General features: G+C 57.6%; 1 protein-coding gene across 4 annotated transcripts in view; it reads left to right on the plus strand.

Annotated features, from left to right (window-relative positions):
- The window catches only part of CACNA2D2 (calcium voltage-gated channel auxiliary subunit alpha2delta 2), a 136,991-nt gene that overhangs the window by 109,749 nt on the left and 15,401 nt on the right, over window positions 1-11,841 (plus strand). For all 4 annotated transcript variants that reach the window (XM_065886053.1, XM_065886055.1, XM_065886057.1 and 1 more), the window contains exons 5-8: window positions 4,069-4,113; window positions 7,562-7,703; window positions 10,965-11,096; window positions 11,290-11,347. In XM_065886053.1, the coding sequence (XP_065742125.1) occupies window positions 4,069-4,113; window positions 7,562-7,703; window positions 10,965-11,096; window positions 11,290-11,347 (377 nt within the window). The remainder of the gene's footprint in view (window positions 1-4,068; window positions 4,114-7,561; window positions 7,704-10,964; window positions 11,097-11,289; window positions 11,348-11,841) is intronic.

Consider the following 11,841-nt stretch of genomic DNA (forward strand, 5'->3'; position numbering starts at 1 on the left):
AGGGACTTGGGGGATCCTGGAGTCTGCAAGGTCAAGAGGGACAAGAGAGTGAGGGGAAAATATCTGGATGTGAAGCCATGCTCCTCTCCCTACTCCCAGGTCATGACCCCACACTCCTTGCCATGGCAAGGGTAGCGAACCTGTAGCCACAGCCCTGGCTGCAGCCCTTGGACACCACGGCCCTTGTTAGCAGGCAGCACCTCCCATGGCCGCTGTAGACAGGCAGCAGGTGCTTTGGTGCCCATAACACTTAGGGTGGATGAAGATGGCCCGCCTGCCGGACACTGTGCCTGGTGCCAGCACCTCATTGTGCCAGCATTATCTGCTATCTAGATGGCCACCAAGGAGGACCTGGGCCAGGGCATGGGTCGGGGAGGCAGGAGAGGCCATTGGTTCCAGGGCCTCAGTGCCAGCCCTAGGGCCTGCAGGAGACAAAGCCCTGCCCTGGGAGTCTAATGGGAGACATAGCTCTGCCTGGGAACCTAAAGAGAAGGCTGCGAAGGCTGGGCCAGGCCAAGGAGCCGGCTGGACAGGACAGGTGGCTCCCCGGCCTGAGGTCTGCCCCAGCCACAGGGCCTGCTGCCTGCCTCTCTGCCAAGCCGGCGACAGACGGCTCTCTCAGAAAACAGTCCTCTTGGCTGAGCTGAGCTGGCAATGAGGCAGGGCAGGAAGGCCAAGCGTCCTCACTGGTGCAGCCGGGTAGCTGCCTGGGTCCTGCACAGGGGCCTGGTGAGCAAGCAGCAGTCAGGTCTGACCAAGCCACAGCAGCCGCCTTCCATGGCACCAAACGTAGATGCCAATTGCTATTCCCCATGCTCACCCCACTCTCACTTCCTCACCCTGCCGCCCACCTGCCAGCATCCCTCATGCTGTCTCTTGGGCTCAGCTCCAGCTAAGGAGAGTGTGTGTCATCTATACAAGGGCCGTGTGGGCCCCCTAGCCCCACTCCTCATGTGTCATATATGCACAGAAATCCACTTTGGGGGGAGGCATGTGGGTGATTCCCCCCACTCCCTGCCCAGTTTGTGCAAAATGGCCCCTAAAATACCACGTAATGGAGGGGGTGTCAGAGGTGTGTACCCTGGACGTTAAGGACACACGTTTCACCCCAACCAGAGGGTTTCTTCTACATTCAGGCCCCTCCCGGGCCTGTGAAGTTACAAGCTTAAGGGGGCCACTCATGGGTTGGGTTGGCCCGAACCCCTGGAGAGGCCTCACTCCCTGTCCTCCTAGCATCATCATTCTGATTTTACAAGTGGAAAATCAAAACCCTGAGGTAAAGCCTTACTGAGGCTGAAGGGTTTAACAGGCACCCTTGCCTCATTGGTGAGATGGAGGTGACCTCCAGGAGGCCTCAAGGGGCCACAGGGACTTGTGAGGCTTCAGCCTCAGTCTTCACTCACTGCTCAGGATCCCAGAGCTCACATGTTCAGGTCAGGATTTGAGGCCAGGACCCTTTGCCAAGTCCCCTGCACATAATCGCTAGGTGGTACCACCTCTTTGTTGTGTCCCAGAGACAGGGCACTAGTGGTGGACACTGGGGCACCTGCAGCCCAAAGTAGACACAGAGGCCTTTCCAGGGACCCTCCTACCAGACCCTAACGGTCCCATCCTGCCCCGTCCCCAGCTCCACATCATATCAAACATAGTGACCACAGCTGGGTTTACAATGTATTTTCACACATGTCACCATGCCTGCCACCATCCATAGCTAATGCCACTCTCTACCAAGGAAGGGACATGGGCCCTCTCAAGATGGGAGGGGTAGGGAGGAGTCCTGCCCACGTGTATCCGAGTCCCTGGGGCACCAAGACTGCATACAGATTCCTGAGCCTCACCTGCAGTCTGAAGCGGGGGGTGGGGGGGGGGGCGGCTAGAATCCTTCTGTGTGATACATTCCCCCTGTGTCACTGATGCCACCAACATCTCATCCTCCACTGAGTCCATGAAACAGCAGGACAAAGAGACAAAGGGAGCCATTGGAGTAGCTGGACAGGTGGCCCAAGTGAATGCCAGGTGTCCCAGGGACAGCCCAGGTCAGGCAGGACCCAGGCATGGTCTGTGAGGAGAGCCCAGAGGAGGGTCACTGTGAAGGTCACTCTGGAGGCCTAGAGCCACCGACCCCTACCCATCACCCATGCCCTTTCCCACCCTTGCAGATTTGCCTAAAAAGTTGGTGAGTGAAGCCCTATGTTCTAATCTGCAGTCCTCCCACTGTGCCTGCCTATTTTCATTACAGAGGGAAAGAGCATCAGAGCCGTGTTTATAACCCCCTTTTAGATAACAAATCACATTTTCTTTTCACCAGCGACTGTGTTGAATTGATATTTTTTCCCCTCGGTTTAATAGGTTTGTGTGTTCAGGAATGATCTTCATCAACCGAAACTCCTTATTGTGTTTGATGTAATGTCAGCTTTCATTACGCGCTTGGGTCAGAGCTGGGCCCAGGGAAAGGCTGAGCACCCTGGAGCCTGGGCCCCGGCCCTCACCCCCACCCCGGGCCCACCTGAGCTCCAGTCTCTCTGGACTGGTGGTTGGGCAGGTGTGGGAGGGGTTGGAGATGAGTCGAGAAGGCAGAATGGAGCCGGGGTGCAATGCCTTTTTTATCCCTGCCTTAGCTTCCTCATCTGTATAACGGGGTCATAGGGCTGTTGGGAGAACCCTGTACCGCAGTGCGTGTGAGGCCTAGCTGGACACAGCAGATACCTCACAGGACTGAAACTTTCAGTCATCAGGTGTGGTCTTGCCCAAGCATAGCGCCAGGCCTGTAGTCAGTGTTCCAGAATGCTTGGACAATACCTATAGGTCCAGCCAGTGGCCTACACCCCCCAGACCTCTGGTGGGAGAGAACCCATGACTGTTCCCCACAACTAGCCCCGGTACCGACCACCTCAAACCGTGGCCTCAGACCCAGCACCTGGACAATCACCAAGGCTAAGTCCCTCCCTCCATGAGGAGCCTGAGCTCAGAGAGGGAACAGTGCAGCCCTGCGATCACACAGTACATGGGGCCCAGCCAGGCCCAGGCAAGGGGAGGCCCACCGTGGAGTAAGTGCTGGCTCTGTGCTTGCTGTTTTACAGCCAGACCCTTGGGAGCACACTTGGTCATCACCCCCATTTGCAGACCACAAAGAAACAGGCTCCCAGTGAACAAGGGACTTCCGGGGCCATGCTGCAGGTTTTTGCTGTACAAAACAGGGCTGAGGAGCACCAGGGGAGGGTGACTCGGACAGTGGCCCTATCTTGTGTCCTGGCCTTAGGGCCTATCAAGGCAGGGGTGGGGTGGCCCCTCCTGAGCGGGTGGCACCTGATGGCACCAGATTTACCTTCTGGCAGCCGCTGTCAGCCATGCTCAGTTCTGATTAAAGATCATTAAACATGAAATTAGCCCATTTGTGTTACGGGTCCCTGGGGTAGCCGGTGATTATGATGTGCAGATGGCTGAGAACCCAGGCGGCGGGCAGGCGGGCGAGGCCAGGACACGCGGTGCTAGCAAAGGCAGGCAAGGGCTGGGAGGCAGGCACAGGGGCCGGGCTTTGTTTTCTCCTGCTCCTGTTGTGTAAACCCCCTTGCATTTCACAACAAATCACAGATAATTAATAAGTACATGCTCGTAATGAGCAGGCTTTTTAATAGAAGAAATTGGAAGATGCGGTGTCGAGTCATTATTTCACTCTTTCCCAGACTCGGCTCTATTTTTCCATCTTCCTCAATTCTCCCTTGGTACTGCCTCAGCCAGAGTCTCTGCAGATAGGCTGGCTCTAACCCTACCTCCCAGCAGGGCTTCAGTGCAGAGACCCTGATCCTAGAGTCAGGGAGCCCCAGGGGTACCGATCGGTGGTACCACATCCTCCTGGTGCCTGTGAGAGCTCCTGAGGACGGTCTGGCTGGGGTGTGGGTGGGGCATCCAGCCTGACTCATCCAGCCCTCCCTGGATGGCAGCTCTGGATGGGTAAGGGGACGGTCTCTGCCCCAGAGGAATCTGAGGGGGCCATTCCAGGCCTTAGAGCTGGGGGTCCTGGCCGCACCTCAGGAGACCATGAGTGATGAGGCATCTCTTCCCCACCAGGAGGAAGACATAGTGTACTATGACGCCAAGGCCGACGCTGAGCTGGTAAGTGCCCCCACCCATGCTGGCAGGGATGGGGAGCTGCCAGAGCCACACCCCCCTCTCTGGGACCTCATGGCCTCAGCTGTAAAATGAGTGTTAGAATTCAGCACTCTTCAGCATTCTGAGCTTGGCCTTGCAGAGTTGTGGCTGCACAGGTCCCTGCCCTACACCTCCCACAATTCCCTAGAGGCCCTGACCCCTCCAGGGCTGTGTCTCTGTGGCACCAAGGGGCACAGCTTCACGGTACAGTGTGGGGCGGGCCCAGCCCCATCCCAGGGCAGGGTGGTGAGGCTCTTGGACCTCTTCCCCTAGGTCAGTTCAGGTACCAGCATCGGGAGGACAGAGGGATGCTGAGTGCTGTGAGAGTAGGGGAGAGAGGGAGCAAGTGGGGAGGGCTTCCTGGAGGTAGGCAGGTGGGGCCGGGATGCAGGTGTGTTTCAGGTGAGTGCAGGTACCCTTCCCTGTGGTGAGGGGAAAGTGGCTTCCGCGTGCTGACCACCCCACAGCCTGGCCCCATGATCAGTGTTGGCCCTGGGCTAAGTCAGTCTCACCCAAGCTGTAGAGGCAGCCCAGTCCCTGTGCCTGTTCTTCAGATGAAGGAGAGGGCTCTGACTCATCAGGGGTCACCACCCCGGAAGTGGTGGTGCTGGGACTGACCGGAGAACCCAGAGCTACACTGCTCTTCTGCCTCACTGACTGGTTCACGTCTGCTTGGGTGGCCCTGTGACAGAGAGAGGTCCCTGTCACCAGAGGACTCACGTGAAAGTGTGACCATTTGGGGTGTGAGGGGGTCTACAGAGGAGACAAGAGTGTCTGAGGGTGCAGGGCACATGGAACAGATTGTTTTGGTGAACCTGTCAAGGCCCAAATTCATCTGCCTGCTTTTGAGGCAAAAGTAGTTGAACCTGGTTATTTCCTCTGTAAACAGAGGTGTCACAACTCAGTCTCTGGGGCCCCACCTGGGCTGACTGGTGCAGAAGACCCAACAGCTAGACTCCCACTCCTGGGCCTATTGGCCTGGGGGGTTGCCTGGAGCGAGCACAAGGTATCCAGTGGCACCAAGAGGTGGGCAGGCAGGAAGGGATTCCTGCAGAGGGTCTGTGGTACCAGGCTGGCCTTGGTGAGCCTTCAGGAGGGCAGGCAGGCAGGGCCGCAGAGAAGGAGGGGTGGGTGGGCTAAAGCAGGTGTGCTTCCCCCTTGGCTGAGCCTCCGTGGCTCCCAGAGAAGTTGCTAAAATTAAAGCTGGAATCTGAAATTCAAATGAAGAACAAACCTTTAATTAGACCCTGAATCTAATTCCTTACCCCCCTCAGCAGCGGGCTGTAATTTTAGCAATCAGTGCATTAAATATAAACCAGGAGACTGCAGTTGCCCACCGTACAAAGCCCCTGGGCGTCGGGGTGACACTGAGGGGTCTCCTTGGCCAGTCTGGTGCCCGGCCCCCTCCCTGGACTCCCTGCTCCCAGCAGCCCCCAACCCCTGGCTCTAAATCACTGACTCCCTGCCCCCAGCCCCTTGGACATCTGCTGGGGGGGCTAGGGACAGCACAGGGAGGGAGATTCACCCCGGGTGGGGCTGGGCCAGGGTCGGTTAGGCCGAAATCCCAGCCCTCCCAGCCCCGGTATAAATATCAGCACGCACACATTCCCCAACTCTCCTGCCTGTTAACATTGTTTTGTTTTTTTAATCTTTGCCAGAGGTACAGTTAGAGATCTTTCTAGACCATTTACTTTTAAATTACCAGCCAGAAGGTGGGGGTAGGGAGGGAAAGAAGGAAGGAAAAAGTTCGCCAGCTGATAGCTTATCAGAACAGAATCCAAATGTCACATTAGTTGGGAAAGTTGGGAGATTAAATTTTCCAGCGCCCTTCATCTGCCGCTGACATTTCGGGGGCTTTCTTCTTCCGCACGTCCCCCTCCTCCCAGCAGAACGTGAGTGGCTCACACCTCAGGGGCGGCCGGCTCCCTGCTCTGGCCTCCATGCTCAGCAGCTGCCTGCCCCAGCTTTACCCAGCATCCAGGAGCTTCTAGGAGGCTAGGGTGTGCCAAGGTGGGCAGAGCGGTGGCACACTGGGTGAGGGGCAATGGCAGGGCAGTAGATGGCTTGGATTTTGCTGTTACAAAATCCAATCTTGAAGAGATAGATGAAAAGGGTGTTTGCTGCAGGCCCTCCAGCCAGCTGCACCCACCATCCAGGCAGTAATTCATTCCCCAGGCCTGAGGGTGCACCCAGAGCACTCCCTGGGTAGTGACAGCACAGCTGGCTGGGTGGGGAGGCACGATCACCCTTTCCCCAGACAGACAGCCTGGCGGCAGGAACATGAGGGGTGTGACCAGGACCCAGTGAGCAGTGGGGTCGGCCGTCACGTGAGATCCACTGGGGAGAGGAAATGAGCTGAGCCTGGTGCTGAAGGTGGTCACAGGGGCGTTGAGGGGCAGTGAGGGAACATGTGGCTGGTTCAGCTGCTTATGCTCCCTCCTCCCAGGGCACAAAGACCCCCAGCTCTGCGCCTACCTCGCGTGGCTCTCCATCTCTCCTTGCCTCCCCATCCGGCTTTTCTTTATCTTCCCCTTCACTTTCTACCTCCATCTTCCCTTCCCCCTTGCACACCTGCACCCATGCCTGCCCACCCCCCACCTCGGCTGCGGCATCAACACTATAGTCGCAGACCCACTCCTGCCAGCCTGTGGTGGTGGGCAGGGGCGCACGGCGCATGCCCAGCCTGCCTGGCCGAGCGATGCTGTAATTGGCACCTGTCAGACGGCTGCAACTCATTTTAGAAAGTCAGTGGGGGCCTTTATAGTCCTTCTGCTAGCAGGCACCACAGACCCTCCTTCTGGATGTTACCAGGTCTCAGTGCTAGCCCCGACCCGAGCCCAGCTCTCCCACGGACTCCCCGCTCTCCAACTCAGCCCCTAGAGCCACCCTGCTGCAGGGGGTGGTGCCCCTCCCCCAGACGGGGCTAGGGCCCTCTCCTTGGTGCCAGAGGAACTCCATGCAGGGGATAGATGGGACCAAGTTGTGGGCTGTATGTTGCAAAGCTCCTGTGACGGGGTGCTGAGGCCGCCTTGTGATGACACAGAGCAAGTCCTTATGAGCAGGGTGTCTGCAGCCCACTCCTCTCTAGCTCCAAGATTTGCCTCCTTCGCTGATAATTGGTTTTCAAGGATGTGAGGAAGGGCTTGGTTTGGTCTCGGCTCTGGAATTTGGGTTTAGCAAATGTGGGGATGGTGGGTGGGGCAGGTGGGTGTCACGGGCTTTCCAGGCAAGGGGTCCATACCCCATGTCTCTCTGTCCCTGTGTCTCTCCATCTCTCTGTCTCTGCAGTAGTCTCTGATTCTGAGATGCCCCTATCTCCTAGATTCTGGCCCCCCTGCCTGCAGTTCTATCCAACCCCACTCCACCATTTCCCAGCCCTGACACTGCCATGGTTGGGGGTCCCTTTCCACAGGACGACCCTGAGAGTGAGGATGTGGAAAGGGGGTCCAAGGCCAGCACCCTACGGCTGGACTTCGTTGAGGACTCAAACTTCAAGAACAAGGTCAACTATTCATACACGGCTGTGCAGATCCCCACGGACATCTACAAAGGCTGTGAGTGTGCAGAGTGATCGGGAGCAGCCCTTCCCACCCACCATGGGGGCAAGGCCCACTGCCTGGGCACTGCCAGGTCCCAGGTGCCCATCCACCTTCAGCCCCCTACCTACACCCAGGGTCACACATGCTCACCTCTCAGATCTGCCCACATGCAGGCATCGAGCCACTCTCAGGCACAGCCTCACGCTAACTCTCAGCAAGACACAAAACACCGAGCCTCTCACCCCTATGCATGTACGGGCTCACACAAATGCATGCACACAACTCTTCCCCCACGTGCTGGGCCAAGTCCCCACCTGTCCCCAGAGCAGCTCCTCCCTACCCTCTCCCATTCCCTGGCCCCATGCAGGAAGGGTTGAGGACCTACCACATCAGATGGGCACAGGACAGGGAGCAACTTCTCATTCACAGACACCAACCCTGTAACACCTCCCTCCTTCTCCCTGGCGAGCAGGGGGAGGTGGAGATGGAGGTCAGGGGTATTGAGTAGAGGGTGGTTGAGATGCCAAGCTCCAGGGACAGTATAGCTTTGCACAATGGGGAAACCAGGTCACTACAGCTAGAAGGATTTGAGTCAGACATGAGGATGAACTTCCTGAAGAACTTGGGAGGTGTAGGGAGAAGAGGCCAAGAGTCAAACAGTGAATGGGGAACCCTAGCTGCAGGATTTAAGGCCCCGGAGTCTCTTGGTTCTGACACAATTCTATGGGCACCTACAGGGTAGCCTCAGAATCCAAGGGGCCCACTGGGTGGAGGTTCCTGAAGCAAAGGTCCCAGAACTTCTGCGTGGACTTCAGAAAGCAGGGAATCCTCCAGGGTTCTCAGGGAGGCCCCTCCTGGGCCTTCTGGGCAGCCTCAGGCAGGAGTGAGGGTGGATGCCCCCCACACCCTACAAGGGCCACCCACAGGCCACCTGCCCAAGCCAGTCGAGGGGCACTATCACAGGCAGGCACGCTAATTAAAACAGGAACCACACCGCCCTCCCCAGTCACCCCTCGCTACCCACACAAATTACATTTTATATGTTTTTTATTTACTGTGTCACTTTTAATTAAATCTGTAATCGCCTGCCTGAGAGGGGCATGGTCCCCATTTCCAAGCTCAGTGTGATCTGAGGGTGTGGGCACATGAGTGTGTGTGTGTGGTCACAGGGCTGAGCAGCACACCCTTTCCAGGTGGGGGGCTGTAGTGTGTGCACAAGCGTGTCTCACAGTGTATGCGTGAGCGTGCATGTGGTCATGGCTACCTGAAGGGACAGCCCAGCCAGGTCTCCTCTCGGCCCTTGACCTGAGTCAGGGACACCCCTCTGCCAGCAGCAGCTAGAGGGGCTCCCAGAATGGTCTGTCTGCTCTAAGCCTCTCATGTGCAGTTGGGGAAACTGAAGTCCAGTGAGGGGTGGGACCTGCCAGGCAGACTCTCCCACGGCAGACAGTACTGTGTGAAACATTTGAGAGCCTGACTTTATTTTTTCCTTAAAGAGAAAAATAGAAATTGTACAACTCACTAAGTTTCTAAATTAGGAATGGGACCATAACATACTGTTCAGTAGGCACAGCCAATGCTAGAAATGTGTTTTGTTTTCACATTATGGTCAGTTAAGGGAAGCTGCAGGGCCAGAGAGAAGGGAGTGAGAGCAGAGGGGGAGGACTAGGCAGCAGACAAGACAGCAGAGGCCCCCCAGTCTGGAGAGAGAGAGCAGAGGGAAGAATGCCCCAGAATATATTGTCACCCCCTAGGCTGTGGGCCGAGCCTGGAGCATTCGTATCTTTAAATCACAGCTCTGGGAATTCCCTGGCGGTCCAGTGGTTAGGACTCTGCGCTTCCACTGCAGCGGGCACGGGTTCGATCCCTGGTCGGGGAATTAAGCTCCTGCATGCCAGGCGGCGCAGGCAAAAAATAAAATAAAGTAAAAAATAAATCACAGCTCTTCATCTGTTCTAAGGGTTTCTTCTCTGAAAAGAAGAGCAGAGCCTTTGGAAGACGTGCTCTGGTTCCCGTTTGGGGAGTGGATCTTCAGGGAGAGGTGATGGTGTCAGGGCTCCACCCGGAAAGAAAGGAGGTGGGAGAAGTTGGAGGAAGAAGTAGCCCCCAGGGGAGGGGGTGCGATACAGAGGCCTGGCAGTAGCAGGTATCCAACTCCTGCTGTTTTTTCTGAGTTTCCCACACGCAGAGACAGGTGCACTGCACATGTGAGAGCATGTGCCACACACACACATTGGGCAGGTTTAGGGCTGTCCTGAGTTGGGGGGCTGCGTACTGCTTAAGCCATCCCAAGTCTCTGCCCGGGTTGCCGGATGGATGGAGTCCATCCATCTGAGAGAAGCCTTGCTCTGTGTGTGGGGGGCTAGGTCTGGCCAGGGCGTCACACCTGTGCAGCCACAGAGGTTGAGGGAGGGGGAGGGTGGGGTAACTTGTGGTGGGGGGTTGTGAAAGCAGGACCCGTTGGTGTCCTCCTGTAAGGGCAGAGTGGTGTGTAGGTATGAGCATGTGTGACCCTGTGCCCATGGCAGCAGTGAGGCTGCTGGGCAGGTAGGTTTGGGGGTGAGGGGATGACACATCCGGCTGGAAACACAGAGGTTAGATGTAGGTACACCTGTTGTATACCTGCATGCAGTATACAAGCGCAGGCTGTGTGTGTGTGTGTGTGTGTGTGTGTGTGTGTGTGTGTGTGTGTGTGGAAGTGCACGTGCCAGTGTTGCAGCAGGATCATTGCACAGCCCGTGTCCCTCCGAGAGCCCCCGCCCCCACCCCTGCCTGCTCCTGGCCCCAGTTGATTAATCATGGAGCTGAGTGGCTTCCAGCTTATCAGGTACCTTAATAGCTGAATAATTCCAGCACCGTCATTGAGCCCTTAATTGCTTTCTTGTGGCTGCAGCCCGGAGTGCATGCTGAGTGGGTGAGCTCCCAGGGGACCAGCCGCAAGCTCCAGGCAGCAGGCTGGATGGGCATCCCAGCTCATAGCTCCCTGCCACCTGGGTGGCCCCTCCGCAGGGGCCACAGGCCACAGCTGCCCTGCCTGATCATGTGGAGCCTGGCCGAAGGGCAGGCTGAGCTGTTTCTTGGGATGAGAACAAGGATGTCTTCCTGGAGGAGCTGGTGCAGCCCCAGCTGAGCCCTGGGAAGTGAGGGAGACCTGGGTAGGCAGAGAGCAGGTGAGGCTTTCTAAGTGAGAGGCACATGCATGGGTGTCGCTGTGATGAGCTTCAGCGCGGGAACAGCCGAAGCGCTTCCCACCCCAGCCCCCTGCTTCCCCCCTAGCCACCGTCATCCTCAATGAGCTCAACTGGACGGAGGCCCTGGAGAATGTATTCATTGAGAACCGCAGGCGGGACCCCACACTCCTGTGGCAGGTCTTCGGCAGTGCCACGGGAGTCACTCGCTATTATCCAGGTGAGCACTAGCCCATCTCCCCAGTCCACTCAGCACCCCACCCTCCTCCATCTCCCTGCCCCCTCATCCTGGGGTGCGTAGGGCGGGACGGTCATCTTGCTGGTTGCGGGGTGGCCTGGCCACTGCTGCAAGGCCTGCTACCAGCCCCATGCCCTTCCCTGCCTGTCCCCAGTCACCTCCTCTCCTCCCACAGCCACCCCATGGCGAGCCCCCAAGAAAATCGACCTGTACGATGTCCGAAGGAGACCCTGGTGAGCAAGCAAGGAGGGGCTGGGCAGGGACACCCCCTCAGCTCTCCCGCCTGCTCCCCTCCATCCCGATAACCAGGCCTCCAAGCAGGGCGCAGCCAGCTCTATCCAATTTTCATTTCACACATCGTTGCCACTGGAAAATGGATCCCATCACCCAGGCAGGCCTCCCAGCTGCCTCTGCCCCCTGTCCACTGCCCGGCACTCCACCCCCTCGGGACTGAGGGATTGGGCTAGTGGGGGTTCCTGAGGGTGGGTATGTCCTCCGTGGGTTTGGCCGGCCCCTGCTGTACCCATCTGAGCCCTAGACACCCCTACCCTCTGCTCTGCCTCTCCTGCAGTACTCCCTGGCCTCCTCCTCTGCCACCTGTTCAATCCCATACGCAGCTATGACTCTGCCCTTGGTGCCTCAGCCTGGGCCAGGGGAAATGACAAGCCACTGAGGCCATGGAACAGGCCTCCTAGCCTCTCTGGATCACCTGCTCACCCCTCCTTGG

The sequence above is a fragment of the Phocoena phocoena genome, chromosome 10 (genome assembly GCF_963924675.1).
Source record: "Phocoena phocoena chromosome 10, mPhoPho1.1, whole genome shotgun sequence".
Lineage (NCBI taxonomy): Eukaryota > Metazoa > Chordata > Mammalia > Artiodactyla > Phocoenidae > Phocoena > Phocoena phocoena.